The sequence below is a fragment of the Erythrolamprus reginae genome, chromosome 5 (genome assembly GCF_031021105.1).
Source record: "Erythrolamprus reginae isolate rEryReg1 chromosome 5, rEryReg1.hap1, whole genome shotgun sequence".
Lineage (NCBI taxonomy): Eukaryota > Metazoa > Chordata > Lepidosauria > Squamata > Dipsadidae > Erythrolamprus > Erythrolamprus reginae.
Genome location: NC_091954.1, coordinates 23,261,569 through 23,278,725, shown reverse-complemented (window position 1 = coordinate 23,278,725; position 17,157 = coordinate 23,261,569). Strand labels below are relative to the sequence as shown.

General features: G+C 40.6%; 1 protein-coding gene across 6 annotated transcripts in view; it reads right to left on the bottom strand.

The window, feature by feature from the left end:
- Positions 1–8,541: 8,541 nt before the first annotated feature.
- The window catches only part of LRRC20 (leucine rich repeat containing 20), a 176,008-nt gene continuing 167,392 nt past the window's right edge, over positions 8,542–17,157 (bottom strand). For all 6 annotated transcript variants that reach the window (XM_070752223.1, XM_070752222.1, XM_070752224.1 and 3 more), the window contains one exon: positions 8,542–13,691. In XM_070752223.1, the coding sequence (XP_070608324.1) occupies positions 13,546–13,691 (146 nt within the window). In that variant the 3' untranslated portion in view covers positions 8,542–13,545. The remainder of the gene's footprint in view (positions 13,692–17,157) is intronic.

Below are 17,157 nucleotides of genomic sequence, written 5' to 3'. Positions count from 1 at the left end.
TTTATTTATTTATTTATTTATTTGATTTGTATGCCGCCCCTCTCCGGAGACTCGGGGCGGCTAACAGCAATAATAAGACAGCGTACAATAATAATCCAATAATAAAAATGATTAAAAACCCATTAATATAAAAACCAAACATAAATACAGACAATCCCGACAATCCATGCTGAATTTGAGTTTAATATTTTGGAGCTTTAACCTTCCATGAAATCTTGATTTATAGGTAGACTATGCAAGGGGAAGTAAAAAAAAAAAAGATGCAACAATACAGTCCTTGTCTCTTTTTACGTGTACAAAGTTGCCCCCTTAGCCACAGACATCATTTTAACATTTTAAAATTCCTTTATGGATGTCTGTTTAGAGACATTTATATTATCTCTTCTCTTTCTATGATGTACTCTTTTCTTGGAAATTCTATTCTGGTATTATATTACATTTTTTCTACAAGTGTCCCTTTGTGGCAATTGAATGTTTATAAATTCTTATTGCTGTGCATTTTTAATGAGACCACTGCTTGGGGAGAAAATAACATTGTAATCCCATTTTTTAAAAGAAAATCTGGGATAGCAATTCAACTTCTTAAAAACTTGGTCTGATGCCAAAACATCATCTAAGATGTTTCACTCCTGAAAAATTGACTGGTAAAGGTTGGGAGAACAATGTCTATGGAGATTCTCAGTCATCCAGGTCATGGTTGTCCCAAAGGTGCTTTTTTCAAGAGGCAACTGGATTTTCTTGTTTTTCTTTGAAGAGGTTTCACTCCTCATCTAAGAAGCTTCTTCAGCTCTGACTGGATGGTGAGGAATGGAAGGATTTCTTGGATGAGAAGCAAAACGTCTTCAAAGGAAAACAAGGACGTCCAGTTGCCTTTTGAAAAAAGCACCTGTAGGATGTGTTGAGAGAATAGGATGAAGAAAACTTCTTCATTTCATATGGATAGATTTAGCCATAGAAACTGTGAGCATCCTTACCAAGCTAAAGCCAAAAACAGAAACAAAAGAACAGCCTAGGGAGAAATAAGTAGCTTGGTCCTCAGACTAATCTGCTATCAACCAGCACATAAATAATATTTACATATAGTTGTACTTTTCAGACAAGGCAACATAAAAGTATCCAAAGATACTTCACCAGAAGAGTCCTTCACTCCTCCACTCGAAATAGAATACCCTACGAGACTAGACTTTCAACCCTGGGCCTAGAAAGCCTAGAACTAAGACGCCTTAAACAAGATCTAAGTATTGCCCACAAGGTCATATGCTGCAACGTCCTGCCTGTCGGTGACTACTTCAGCTTCAACCACAACAACACAAGAGCACACAACAGATTTAAACTTAATATTAAGCGCTCTAAACTTGACTGTAAAAAATATGACTTCAGTAACCGAGTTGTCGAAGCGTGGAACTCATTACCGGACTCCATAGTGTCATCCCCAAACCCCCAACACTTTACCCTTAGATTATCTACGGTTGACCTATCCAGATCCCTAAGAGGTCAGTAAGGGGCGAGTACAAGTGCACTAGAGTGCCTTCCGTCCCCTGTCCTATTGCTCTCCTATATCTCCTATACCTTTCTTCTATTCCTATATCTCTTGGAGGATTGATATTTTGGTAACTTTAATCTAGTTTAGACGTGCTTGGTAAGTAACAACATAAATATAATAACTTTTTAACATTTTGTTTTGTTTTCATTTGTTTTATTCAAATATTAGAGATAATTAAGTTCATGGGGCTTAATTGTTCATGTTCTTAAAGAGACTTTAAGGGGCTGACAGATTTCCTTGACCCAAGTTCAGCTCTTTGTAGCTTCGTGGAGACATCTGGGTTAGGGTTAGGGTTAGTGCAGAAATGTTTCCTAAGAGTGTTAAAACTTCCCAGCTCAGCTGATCCTCTGGCATTTCTGATCCAGATACAAATTAGATCTGATGCAACTCGGCTTTTTGAAGATGACTCAGAAAGATAAGGCGATGCCAACTTCCTAAAACGTCTGGTGAGAGAAAGCTCAACTTATAGCATTTTCATCAAAAAAGCAATTTAACAAGTTAAAAACCTCTACTCCTGTTGAGTAGTATATATTTCTTTTATACCCGTATGAATAACATAACAATGCTTCCTTTATCAAGGGAGGTAGTAAAATCAGAGCAATCTTAAAATCTGGAAAGCAGGCAATTGTATTGATTCCTCCCTCAGTACAATTTGATAAGGATTCAAAGAGTTTTCTCTCCCGAGTAATTGTACGTGTTAACATTTCTCCTTAGTATTAGTTTGAAAAGTATTAACTTTTCATATCTTATCTGTCTGTCTATACATCTGATGGAGTAAAAATGGAATGAAACTTACTTGCTATTCAAGTCAAATGCAAATGCTTATAACTGAGCAACAGTGTAATATTTGGTTTTTAAATCAATTGGCATTCTACAGAAAATGGAATCCAACGCCTATTAACTTATCATCCTTCCATGGATGTGTTCACAATATTGTCCCTTGAGGTGCAAATGAAACCTTCTTGAGAGGTCTTTGGTATTCTCCGAGCTTGATTGTTTTGTTGATGACTGTTAGAAAAACCCTCCAAATAAAATCAACAGGAGTCCAAAAGAACAATAAAAGAGAAATTTATTATTTTATTATATTATATATATATATATTTATTTATTTGTTTGTTTGTTTGTTTGATTTGTTTTCTATGCTGCTCTTCTCCTGAGACTCTGGGTGGTTTACAACATGTTAGAAATCTACATAAAACGGTATACTAAAAAACCCACAGTTAAAATTAAATGAACAGGTTCACACATCTGACATTCACTCATTTGTCGGGGCAAGATGTCAAAGTTTCAATGGCCCCGAGCCTGCCGGCAGAGATGGGCCTTCAAAACTTTGCGGAAGGCAGGGAGAGTGGGGGCAGTACGGATTTCTGAGGGGAGCTTGTTCCAAAGGGCCGGGGCAGCCACAGAGAAGGCCCTTCCCCTAGGCCCTGCCAGATGACATTGACTAGCTGATGGGACCTGGAGAAGGCTGAATCTGTGGGCCCTGACCGGCCACTGGGTTGTATGAGGCAGAAGACGGTCCCCAAAGTAATCTGGTCCCATGCCATGTAGGTCATAACCTACACTTTGAATTGTGTTTGGAGACCAATAGCAACCAGTGCAGCATGCAGAGTGCTGTAGAGACATGGGCATATATTCTTGCAAGAAAGGTCCCCATATGATCGGATCTAAAATCTCTGTACCACAAGAGGCAAAATTACAATATGAATGTGACGTATAAATATAATTCACGTCTTCAACCTCACTCCTCCTACTTCATTTTCTACTTCTCTCTTTATATAATATTTTGGCATCCTTTTTAGGGTGTTTTCCAACTTGGAAGAACTCCATCACCCTCATAACAGCACATTTCCTCAATTTAATGTCTTTAACAAGTCAATATATCTCTTTCCCACAAATCAAAGATTATCAAACAAAAATACATTCTTGATTATATAGTCATAAAATGTTGTGCAATGGTTCTTCTTACATGCTTTAATTCTTATTTATTACAAGAATAATATTCCATTTCTTACCGTGACATTTCATTACCCAACTACGTGACATCGACAGTGCTTGAAAGGAGTGAGATTTGCTCTTAATTTATATTCTTCTGATTTGCCATCAGTAGCAGGTTGCAGCCAGTAGGGCCCAATACGGAGTCCCGGTAGGGAAAACGGAGCTGCGAATGCCCCAATGTCCCCAATGCATGTGCGCCCATGTCCACACGAGATTTGGCTTCTTCGCATGTGTAAGAAGTCAAATCTCACATGAGGACATTTGCGTGCGAGAGATTTTGCTGGTTTTTGGTGGGTTTTTTTGCTTCCACTTCTTTTTGCTTCAGTGTTTCTGGGTCTTGGAGGTTCTTTGGTTGGGCTGTTAACATCAAGATTAATATCAAACCAGCTATCAAGAAGTAAACAATATCCCACTCAAGGAACCATCAAACAGGCTAACAGTAAACAGTCCCACCAAAGAACCTCCAAGACCACACTCACCAACATTAACAGGATAGGTTACTAGACCAATGATGGTGAGCCTATGGCACGGGTGCCACAGGTGGCATGCAGAGCCATATCTGTAGGCACGTGAACTGTTTGTTTGTTTGTTTGTTTGTTTGTTCGTTCGTTCGTTCGTTCGTTCGTTCATTCATTCATTCATTCATTCATTCATTCATTCATTCATTCATTCATTCGATTTTTATGCCGCCCTTCTCCTTGGACTCAGGGTGGCTTACAACATGTTAGCAATAGCACTTTTTAACAGAGCCAGCCTATTGCCCCCACAATCCGGGTCCTCATTTTACCCACCTCGGAAGGATAGAAGGCTGAGTCAACCTTGAGCCGTTGATGAGATTTGAACCGCTGACCTTCAGATCTACAGTCAGTTTCAGTGGCCTGCAGTACAGCACTCTACCTGCTGCGCCACCCCGGCTGTTGCCCTAGCTAAGCTCCAGCGTGCAGGTATGTGCTGGCCAGCTGATTTTTAGCTTGCAGAGAGGCTCTGGGTGGGCGTTTTTGGCTAGCAGAGAGCCTTTGGGAGGATGAGGGAGGGCGTTTTTACCCTCCCCTGGCCTTCAGGGAAGCCTTTGAGCCTGGAGAAGGTGAAACACAAGCCTACTGGGCCCACCAGAAGTTGGGAAGCAGGCAGTTTCCGGCCTCCAGAGGGCCTCTGGGAAGTGAGGGAAGCTTTTTTCGCCCTCTCTAGGCATTGAATTATGAGTGTGGGCACTCGCGCATGTGCGATACTGCATGCACATGCTCTTTCGGCACCCAAGGGAAAAAAGGTTCGCCATCACTGCACTATAAAATGAGAGCAAACCTCACCCTCTAACAACACTGGTGATGTTACCTAGTAACAAAAGGTCTGCAAAAAAACAACCAAGTTAAGAGAGCACCAAGAACCCTTCATTTCAGTCTTGCGTTACAAATACTCTCCTTTATGAAATCACCTTGGATGTGGTAGAATTCTCCCAGCAAAAGTCTGTGCATCTGGTATTAGGAAGTGAAATAGGTAGGGCAAGCCATTAAGCAATTAGGCACAGATGAGCAGATGGTTTTAAAAATGGATTAATTAAATGTAAATGCAAAGAATAATTGTGTGAAAACAAGATTTAACATTCCTCACATATAAATACCTTGGAAAGAGAAAATTATACGGCGGCTGGAATCTGGCTGGCATTAAGGGAAGCTGACTGGGATAGGAAAATACCCTATAGGGCAGTGATAGTGAACCTATGGCAAGGGTGCCACAGTTGGCACTCGGAGCTATATCTGCTGGCACATGAGCTGTTGCACAAACTCAGCTCCATCGTGCATTTGTGTGCTGTCCAGCTGAATTTTGGCTCACACAGAGGCTCATTCTGGCTTCCAGACAGCCTCCAGGAGGATGGGGGAGGACGTTTTTACCCTCCTCCGGCTACAAGGAAGCCTATGGGGCCTGAGGAGGATAAAACACATGTCCACCAGAAGTTGCGAAACAGGCTGTTCCCAGCCTGCAGAGAGCCTCCAGGGGTGGGGGGAGCTGTCGTCGCCCTCTGCAGGCATTGAATTATGGGTGTGGGCACTTGCACATGTGCGATAGCGCATGCCCATGTTCTTTCGGCACCCGAGCAATAAAAGGTTCGCCATCACTGCTATAGTGCAGAGAAGACTTTTGTGCAAAGTTTAGATAAATTCTGGCTTTTGAGCCAGTTTTTATTTTAAAAAAAGCACCACCACCTAAGTATTATTGATCTCTGGCAGGCCCGGGACAGGGGTTTATCCTCTGTCCTGGTGCTTCTCGACCTCTCAGCGGATTTCTATACCATCGACCATGGTATCCTTCTGCACCGACTGGAGGGGTTGGGAGTGGGAGGCACTGTCCTTCAGTGGTTCTCCTCCTACCTCTCCGGTCGGTTGCAGTCAGTGTTAGTGAGGGGTCAGAGGTTGACCTCTATGTTTCTTCCTTGTGGGGTGCCTCAGGGGTCGGTCCTCTCCCCCCTGCCATTAAATATCTACATGAAACGGACTTAAACTCAACAATGATAAGATGGAGTGGCTGTGAGTTTTGTCTCCCAAGGACAATTCCATCTGTCCCTCCATTACCCTGGGTGGTGGGGGAATTACTGACCCCCTTAGAGAGGGTCCGCAACTTGGGCCTCCTCCTCAATCCACAGCTAACATTAGAGAACCATCTTTCAACTGTGGCGATGGGGGCGTTTCCCCAGGTTTGCTTGATGCATCAATTGGGGCCCTATCTGGACCGGGAGTCACTGCTCATAGTTACTCATGCCCTCATCACCTCGAGGTTCGACTACTGTAATGCTCTCTACATGGGGCTACCTTTGAAGAGTGTTCGGAAACTTCAGATTGTGCAGAATGCAGCTGCGAGAGCAATCATGGGCTTTCCCAGGTATGCCCATGTTACACCAACACTCCGCAGTCTGCATTGGTTGCCGATCAGTTTCCGGTCACAATTCAAAGTGTTGTTTATGACCTATAAAGCTCTTCATGGCATTGGACCAGAATATCTCCGGGACCACCTTCTGCCGCATGAATCCCAGCGACCGGTTAGGTCCCAGAGTTGGCCTTCTCTGGGTCCCATCGACAAAACAATGTCGTCTGGTGGGACCCAGGGGAAGAGCCTTCTCTGTGGTGGTCCTGACCCTCTGGAATCTACTCCCCCTGGAGATTAGGATTGCCTCCACCCTCTCTGCCTTTTTCAAACTCCTTAAAACCCATCTCTGCCGTCAGGCATGGGGAAATTGATTCCCCTGGGCAGTTTCCATTTTATGTATGGTTTGTCTGAGATGCATGACTGTTTTTTATATTAAGGGGTTTTAAATTGTTTTTAACTATTGGATTTGTACTGTTTTGTTGTTGTGAGCCACTCCAAGTCTTTGGAGAGGGGCAGCATACAAATCTAATAAATAATAATAATAATAATAATAATAATAATAATAATAATAAATAATTATAATTTTGGATGACTGAATGTTGCATTGTTGCACTGGGCAATCTTTCAATGATGAGGTCTTGGGATTGTGAAAGATTTCCATTTCTGCATTAGATATTATAGCGCAGGAATGTCAAACTTGATTTCATTGAGGGACACATCAGGGTTGTGTTTGACCTTGGGGGAGCTCGGGCGGGTGTGGCCAGTTTGACGTCACTTGTGTCGAGGGCACCTGTGGTGGCCCGAACACTATGTCAGAGAAAATGAGCTCCCGATCTGTTTTCAGCTTAGATGGCCTCCTGCAACCTTCTGCCAGTGAAAATGGAGCTCGGGAAGGCCGCTCCATTTTCGCTGCCACAAGCACTGCGGGCTGGTCCTTTGCTGTGTCCAGGGTGGCCCCGCAGGCCAGATCTAAGCATTCTATTGGCCGGATCTGGCCTGTAGGCCTTGAGTTTGACATTCCGGTCCTAAAGTGTATTTTGCTAATCCAACTTTATGATTGCCTAAGTCAGTGATGGCGAACCTATGGCACGGGTGCCACAGGTGGCACGTAGAGCCATATCTGCTGGCATGTGAGCCATTGTCTCAGCTCAACTCCAGCGTGCATGTATGTGCTGGCCAGCTGATTTTTTGGTTTTCATAGAGCCTCCGGGAGATGAGAGAGGGCGCTTTTACCCTCCCCCGGCTCCTGGGAAGCCTTTGGAGCCTGGGGAGGGTGAAACACGAGCCTACCGTGTCCACCAGAAGTTGGGAAACAGGCCATTTCTGGCCTCCAGAGGGCCTCTGGTAGGCAGGGGAAGCTATTTTCGCCCTCCCAGGAATTGAATTATGGGTATGGGCACTTGGGAATGCATGATAGCACATGCCCATGCTCTTTCGGTACTCAAAGAAAAAAAGGTTCGCCATCATTGTCCCAAGTGGAACATTTTATCTGGACCCAGTTTACTCTGGTTCCAACTTTGGGATGGCACTCTCCTTTTTAGCCTAGTACAAGGGTTTTGCTTGAAGCAAGACATAATGATCCTGCTGGACCTTTAAGCAGCTCTTGTATTACTGACCGGGGTGGACAATTATGGCTCCTTCATGACCTGAGGACTTCAACTCCAAGAATTCCTGAGCCAGTTGAAATCCACAGGTTCTAAAAGGGCCATCATTGCCCAATTCTGTTACCGACTGTAGTATTCATTCATTCATTCATCCACCCACCCATCCATCCATTCATTCATTCATTCATTCATTCAATTTTTATGCCACTCTTCTCCTTAGATTCAGGGTGGCTTACAACATGTTAGCAATAGCACTTTTTAACAGAGCCAGCCTATTGCCCCCACAATTCGGGTCCTCATTTTACCCATCTCGGAAGGATGGAAGACTGAGTCAACCTTGAGCCAGTGATGAGATTTGAACAATCTTATGACAAACCTTGCTGGACTGATGCAAGATCTTGTGGGAGGTAGTTTTGTGGTGATTCTCCATTTCTCCTTGTGGATAGATTTTTTAGACAGTATGTTTGGGGAATCTTCTTGTACTTTCAACTATGAATCTGGTATTTCAGTATCTGCACAAAATCTCTCAGAGGCCACTTGATTTCACAAACTTTATTGTCAAAACACGGAATCTTGTCAATTACACCCTGAGAGGGGAAAAAATGGGGGGAAGCAGGAAGGAAAGGGACATTTCTCAATAATCTCTTCACCTCTCAATAAACTACAACTAGTTTTACTATGCTGTAACTACTTAAAATGAGAATTTCATGCAGTTTTTAAAAATACTTTTTATAAAATAAGGCAGCAAATAAACCCATGTTTTACTTTTACTAAAGTAAAGGGTGGCAGATTGTTCTATGGGCAAAGATTAAATACAGGTTTCCATTTAAATTCACAAAACAGTTACACTTCATTCACAGATCTAGAAGGGATGAGTAAATTATAAAAGTGATTGTATCACCTGCAAAGTTCCAGTCCTCAAATGGGAATAAACTCATTTCTGGTGAAGAATATATAATGGCGAGTTGACATTACTGTTCATATGTACTGTATAAAACCAATCTTCTGAATTTTGTTAAATTCAAAATTTGAAATTATAACCCACCAGTCATTTCATCTCTTTTTAATCTCTCTGCTAAATTCCTTTCAGGGTGCAAATCTTTAACCCGCTGAGAAAAAGAAGAGTAAATGAAAGAAGACTCCATTAGTAACCACTATCTGAAAGCATAATGAGTCTTTCAATAGGCTCAATTGGTTAAAATAGAGATAAGAAGCCATGGAGATGTAGAACTTTATCAAAGGAAGCCATCCTTCTTTTCTATATGCCAGTTGCCCTTTCACATTTTCTTAAATATCTTTTGGTTTGGAAGTGTGAGTAGTTGGCCTGTTTCCAAGTCACATACCTTCAAGCTAAGGTCTGAACAGGACAGCACAAAAGATAACTGACCAGTGAAACATGGCATTTCATCAGCTTTCTATCTCTAGGTAAATGTATTTATGTGGGAGACAGAGAATAAATGTCACCTAAAAGCATTCCCAGGAAGTGTGGAAGTTGGATCAAAAATCCCTTCCTGAATTACAGTAATTAAGCCGTCCAGATGCAGCTATGAAGATAACAACAATAACAACAACAACAACAACAGATTTGGAAGGACCTTGGAGGTCTGTTCCAACCCTCTGCTTAGGCAGGAAACCCTTCAAATAGTTATCCAATGTCTTCTTGATATTGTGTTGGAGCATTCACAACTTCTGGAGGCAAGCTGTTCCACTGATTAATTGTTCTAATTGTCAGGAAATTTTCCCTCAGTTCTAAGTTGCTTCTCTCCCTGTTTAGTTTCCATGCATTTATTTATTTATTTATTTATTTATTTATTTATTTATTTATTGGATTTGTATGCCGCCCCTCTCCAGAGACTCGGGGCGGCTAACAGCGACAATAAGCATTGCTTCTTGTCCAACTGTGCTTTGTTTTTGCTTGAAGATGTTTCGCTTCTCACCCATGCAGCTTCTTCGGTTCTGAGCCTGGTTGTTTTCTTGCAGACGTTACATTATCCTAGCTAGGTAACCTCACCAGTGCTAGCATTGATGATGTTATATAGTTTGGGTAATGAAACCTCTGCAAGAAAACAACCAGGCTCAGAGACCCTTCATTCCAACCCTGAGCGACAAATATTCTCCTTTATAGGCTTGCTTGGTTTTTGAAGACTGGGATTAAATTGTCCAAACTCTGGATGTATCTCTTTTAGTTTTCTTCACAGGAATATCCAGCAACCACTCTGTGGATGAGAAATAAATATTTCATACAGTCCTCAGCTAAAGGCAGAGTGTTCATGATCTGATCCTGGCACTCTACCTTTGCATCTGTGTACAGAAATCTTTTAGAAAGATCCCAAGAATCTTTATTGTTTAGAAATTTCCACTGGTTTTATTTTGAAAGTGGCCTTCAATGAGTGTGTCCTCCAGGACTGTGTTTCTAAAGGTGCTCCTACAAAAATGGCACTACAGCAAGCTGTCAATTCAAGTTGTACTGTAACAAGGGATGAGATGGAAAACTCAGTAATTGAGGACAACAAAAGTAATCCTGGGTTTCTTTCTTCAGGGTGAGATTAAGAAACAACAGAGCATTTCATTTTAAGAGATATACAGTTAAAGATGCTTTATAAATAAAGGGTACAAAATCCACAAATGCACCTGTTTGATGTCACAGGCTACCGAAAGCACAAACCACTAGCAAATCACTGCCACAGATTTAAATATTGGTTCAAACAGCACAAAATATCAGAATTTACTTCCAGGTCAAATATGGACGATTCCACCAAGTACCATATTTTGAGAGAATATGCATTTGCGGTGCACCAGAAATAGAAGACATTGCACATGTGCTACTCAATTGTAAACTATACTCCTCAGTAAGACCTCAGTATTTACAGCCCCTACTTGACAAAATCATACACTGGGACTGTAATAAACAATTATCATATTTTCTTCAGGGTACAAATATATATGTAGTTTCTAGAACCGCTAAGTTTATAGTCAGGGCTGTTCAGATGAGAATACATTTTATAGAACATATTGGGGTGGCATGCAAAGGAGATGAACTCACTTAAGAATATTTTATATCAGTATCTTAGATTTGTTTAATATAATCCTTTGCACGAGTTATATTCTCATGTTTTACTACTCAATTTTAGCATATTATACTGCATTTTAACTTATTATTTATTCAAATTCCCTCTATTTTAGCCAATTTTATTGTATTTTAACCAGTCACAGTTTTATGACGACCGATGTGGTCTTTTTCCTTGCTTTGATATGGTCGATTGACTAATCAAATAAAGTTGATATTGTATTGTACTTCCAGGTAGATGATAATAGTTTTATACTAGGATTAGATTTACATCCACATCTTTACAGAATCTCTTAATATGTAGGCGAAGAGCAGGCAGAACTGGTGGATGGAATTAAATGTGTCATTAGCTTGTTTTGTTGTTATGTTCCCAGAAACAGTCCAAGTCTAACCCCTCTTAAATTACATTGAGACATCGCCAATTAAGTACTGAACTTCAGTTGTCTAGATTTTTGTGTGTAGGTTTGAATAAATGTGCTGTGTTGCAACTTAATGTAAGGACCTGATCTTTTGCACTTGACGGCTAACAGGTTATATTTTATGCTCTTGAAATCACATCTATCTTTTAGAGTGTCTCTTAATCTAGATATATATTTATCCTTGATATATTTGATTTACCATATTTTTTTGAGTATAAAACGCACCTTAGTTTTGGGAGAGGAAAACAAGGGGGGGGGATCTGCCTCTGCCTCCCAGCAAACAGTAAACATAGAAACATAGAAGTCTGACGGCAGAAAAAGATCTCCTGGTCCATCTAGTCTGCCCTTATACTATTTTCTGTATTTTATCTTAGGATGGATCTATGTTTATCCCAGGCATGTTTAAATTCAGTTACTGTGGATTTATCTACCACGTCTGCTGGAAGTTTGTTCCAAGGATCTACTACTCTTTCAGTAAAATAATATTTTCTCATGTTGCTTTTGATCTTCCCCCCAACTAACCTCAGATTGTGTCCCCTTGTTCTTGTGTTCACTTTCCTATTAAAAACACTTCCCTCCTGGACCTTATTTAACCCTTTAATATATTTAAATGTTTCGATCATGTCCCCCCTTTTCCTTCTGTCCTCCAGACTATACAGATTGAGTTCATTAAGTCTTTCCTGATACGTTTTATGCTTAAGACCTTCCACCATTCTTGTAGCCAGTACAGTGTTTGTTGTATATTTTTGTGCATGTGTGCCTGAATTGGAGAAATGTACATTATGGCAGTACATTAATGCTAGCAAGTTTTCTGAAACTCCGCCCAATTATTTAAATAGATCTACTGGTCAGAGTTTAACTCAGAGTTTAACTAAGTCAGAGTTTAACTCAGCTGCCCTATCTTAATACTAAAACAAGACATTTCAGAATATACTTGTACAGATGCTGTTAAAATTTATGCGGCTTTCTGGAAGTATACATTATTCTCTGCTATTTAAAAGAAGATACAATAGCACTGGGCTTCTTCAGATCGAGCATTTATTTTAAAAAGCTTCTTCATTTTGTTAAGTTGTCTAGAACAATAATAAAGAGGTCTTTAAAAAATAAGTCTAATAATTTGAACATTCTATAGACATTTAGTTATTGACTTACCTCCTTGTATCTAGTTTCAGCAGTCTGATTAGCACAAGAAAATAAAATTCTGCCTCTACTGCTACTTCCCAGCAATTTGCCTCCTTGCAGCTAGATTCACTTTCAGTTTTAGCACATAGCCTGCCTACAGCCTCCATCAGCTGTGGGTCGGGAGGCTGATAATCATTTGCTTGTACTAATCAGGCTCTGCATTTTTTGCTGCAAGGAGGTAAATTGCTGGGAGGCAGAGGCCAAAGGATGGGGGTGACTGGCTGGGGCTACATTTGGTATATAAGACGCACCCAAGTTTTCACTCCTTTGGGGAATAGAAAGGTGCGTCTTATGCTCCAAAAATATGGTAATTGTCCTTTGTGAGCACTGTAAGTAAAGAAACAAGTGTTCCTTAGTTTTCCTTGCATATAAGTGGAGAAGATAAAATGTGAAAGAATGGAACCTAAATTCACTCAAGTTGAAAACTGTTCTTTTAACATAAATTTGCAAGCAATTTTTCAACCACAGATAGGTTTCCTCTTTTCTCAGTTGTACAAGGTGTCCATCCACACCATCTAATTATCTCCTAAGCAAACAGTTGGTCACTTTTGCCCTTCTTCTTTCTCTGTGGTTACGGCCTAGAAAGGCAATGTCCTCCCTTCTGTCCTTTCCATCATTCAATGAAAAGCGCCTTCTCCAGCCACATATTTTCTATGGATCCACGGTTTAGCAGATAATAGTTCTGGCTGCAACTGCCAACCCTTTGCGCCCCCCCCCCCCCCCAATATCACACTTTTGCAACTCTGGAAGCTCATAAACCTAACACATGCAGAGCAATGCAGCTTAGGAGTGGCTTAATTCAGCAAACGTGGCATTTCCTTTCCCTCTTTCACTGCAACCTCCTACAGCTGCAAATCTAGGTCAGACATGGCTTCAAACTTGGGGCACGGTTGGAGATGTCAGTAGGTCAAACTTGATTAGTGGCTTGGCAATCACCCGGACCTCCTCATTTAATGGGTTGGATTTTAAGTTCACACACTGCAGAGACTCCATGGAAGCAAGTTTTTCAACAGGAACATCTGTAGGAAGAAGAAACGTAACATCAAATGCAATTCATCTACCAAGGTTTCTTTTAAAAGTGAGGAATCGGTTAATGTTACTAACTGAGAGAAATGGTGAATTATTCTTGTAATAAGTGAGCAGGGTCACAGCCATATTGTATAACATATTGTATAATCAATAAGACATCTGTACGTCGGTTATGTACCAAATGTAAAGGAAATAACCAGGCACTTCATATTGCTTCTGGGTCAGGCTGACATTAGAAAGGAAAGTGCAAATGTTAGGAGAAAATTATCTTGGGATTTTCATGTCAGTAAACCACCTGTTAGGATGCCAAAATGTTATATAACATGGTCTGACAATTGAGTAGGAGGGGTGAGAATGTTGTTTGTCTGCAATGTAAGAAATGTATCTAAACTCTATATCCAGATTCCTTATCTTATCTGTGATCCCCTTATATAGAGCGCTGGTGAGACCACACTTGGAATACTGTGTTCAGTTCTGGAGACCTCACCTACAAAAAGATATTGACAAAATTGAACGGGTCCAAAGACGGGCTACAAGAATGGTGGAAGGTCTTAAGCATAAAACGTATCAGGAAAGACTTAATGAACTCAATCTGTATAGTCTGGAGGACAGAAGGAAAAGGGGGGACATGATTGAAACATTTAAATATGTTAAAGGGTTAAATAAGGTTCAGGAGGGAAGTGTTTTTAATAGGAAAGTGAACACAAGAACAAGGGGACACAATCTGAAGTTAGTTGGGGTAAAGATCAAAAGCAACATGAGAAAATATTATTTTACTGAAAGAGTAGTAGATCCTTGGAACAAACTTCCAGCAGACGTGGTTGGTAAATCCACAGTAACTGAATTTAAACATGCCTGGGATAAACATATATTCATTGTAAGATAAAATACAGAAAATAGTATAAGGGCAGACTAGATGGACCATGAGGTCTTTTTCTGCCGTCAGTCTTCTATGTTTCTATGTTTCTATCTTGGGTCTTCTGGGCCCAGGCTAAGTCCTTTTGCAAAAGTTTTTATCTTCGTTAAATGTTCTATGTATTGTTTGGTGGTCTCCTGCGGGTTTCTTTGAGTACATTTGTCTCACTAACAGTCAAGATATATATTGAATGTATTCAAAACATTAATTTGAAATGCATCTGAGGAATGTAATGCAGAGACAAAAACTAGTGATAGTTTTATATGAAGAAGGCCCCAGGTTCAGCCTTGGACACATTCAGTTTGGCTGGGAAAGAGTCTTACATTACATCAGGGTATATCACTGCCAGCCAGCTAGTCTTACCTAGGATCCACCTTTGTCCCCCCCCCCCAAATATATTTAAGGAGTGACTGCATATTCCTGTTAAATTTACATCCATATAGAGTTAGGGAAGGTGCACCCACCCATGGATAGCAAGGTTATAAACTGGACTTCTGGGAAGCAATGGCAGATTAAAGACAGCTTTACTTTTGGCAGAGTTGATGACTGTCACAGAACAAGGCACCAACAATGTATTGGCACCTCAAAACGTCTCCCTGATAAAGAAGAGGAGATAGAATCACTCATAAGTGCTCTATATCAGGAGTCTCCAACCGTGGCAGCTTTAAGATCTGTGGACTTCAATTCCCAGAGTTCTTCAGCCAGCTTTGTTGGGAAAGAATAAAGGCAAAAGCAAAAGGAAATTAGAGGATTGAAATGAGATTTGGGCAAACCTCTGGAAGATGCCTGGAATACTTTACCTGACTCTCTAGTTTCTTCCCCAAATCCCCAAAATTTTAACCTTAAACTGTCTACCATTGACCTCACCCCATTCCTAAGAGGTCTGAAAGGGGCATGCATAAGCACATCAGCGTGCCTACTGTCCCTGTCATAATATCCCCATGTATTCGTAACCATCTCATGTACTCATAACCATGCTTATATATCATTCATTCATTCATTCATTCATTCATTCATTCATTCATTCACTCACTCACTTACTTACTTACTTATTTTGTCCAATACAAATTGAAAGTTAAGGAGAATAAAAACATGTAGTAGTAAATATCAGGGAAGGGATAGAAGAAGAGATATGAGAATAGAATACATCAATGAAGAGTAGAGGAAGGATATATGGATGGGAGAAAAGATATATAAAATATAGGAGAGACAATTGGACAGGGGACGGAAGGCACACTAGTGCACTTATGCTCGTCCCTTACTGACCTCTAAGGAATCTGGAGAAGTCAACCGTGGAAAGTCTAAGGGAAAAATGTTGGGGGCTGGGGGTTGACACCACGGAGTCTGGTAATGAGTTCCACGCTTCAACAACTCGATTGCTAAAGTCAAGTTTGGAGCAGTTGATATTAACTTTGAACCTGTTGCGTGCTCTTGTGTTATTGCGGTTGAAGCTGAAGTAGTTGTTGACAGGCAGGATATTGCAGCATATGATCTTGTGGGCGATACTTAGATCATGTTTAAGGTGTCGTAGTTCTAAGCTTTCTAGACCCAGGATTGTAAGTCTATTTTCGTAGGGTATTCTGTTTCGAGTGGTGGAGTGAAGGGCTCTACTGGTGAAGTATCGTTGGACCTTTTCTAGGGTGTTGATGTCCGAAATTCGGTGTGGGTTATATATTTACAATCATGTTTATACTTTATCTGTAATCATATATATGCTTGGCAAAATAAATAAATAAATAAAATACATTTTAAAAAGACAGTGAAGGACCAGGGGGCCTGTATGCTACGGTCCATGAGATTGCAAACAATGAAACATGTGTTGTGACTAAATAACAAAAACAGCTGCTCCTCCCTCAGGTGAGTTAGGGTGGTATTGTCCGCCCACAAGGCTCGGCTTTAAGTGGAGTGTACTAACACTCTGAGATTTAAAGAGGAGGAATCAGGAGGCTGGGGCGGAAGCGGGCTATATCACGGGTTTTGAAAATAAATCTTCCGCAAAAGTCGAACCTGCGAAAGTCAAGGTACTCCAAGATCTTTGACAGAGTGAGGGGTTGTCTGCAAGGTTGTGTCCATTCAGCTTGTATTTAGTGTTCTGATTATTTTTGCTAGATGTGTAGGACAGAGCATTTGTTGGTTGAGATTTGGAGTTGCCATAATAAGAAAAAATAAAAAGGCTGGGAGTTTAAATTAAATGAATAAATCATTAATCCCAATAGCAAACATAATGGCCTATGTTAAAGGACTGTTTTAGTGTCAGATATGATTTCTTCAATCTCCAAGTGAAATATGTTATTTAGAACATTGCAAACATCCAAGGACGAAAATAAAGGGAAATCTTCAATACAATAGGTTCCACATCTGCAGAGATAAAATTTATTCCTACTGATGAGTTTTTATTGTTATACTCTGTAATAGATTTATCACCTTTCAAAATGCCAAGGTCTGCAGCCTATCCACATAGTCTCAAGTGAAAAACCTACTTAATGGAACAGCTAACTTTCCTCCCACTTAATAAACATATTTATGTAAATTCAGTGCTT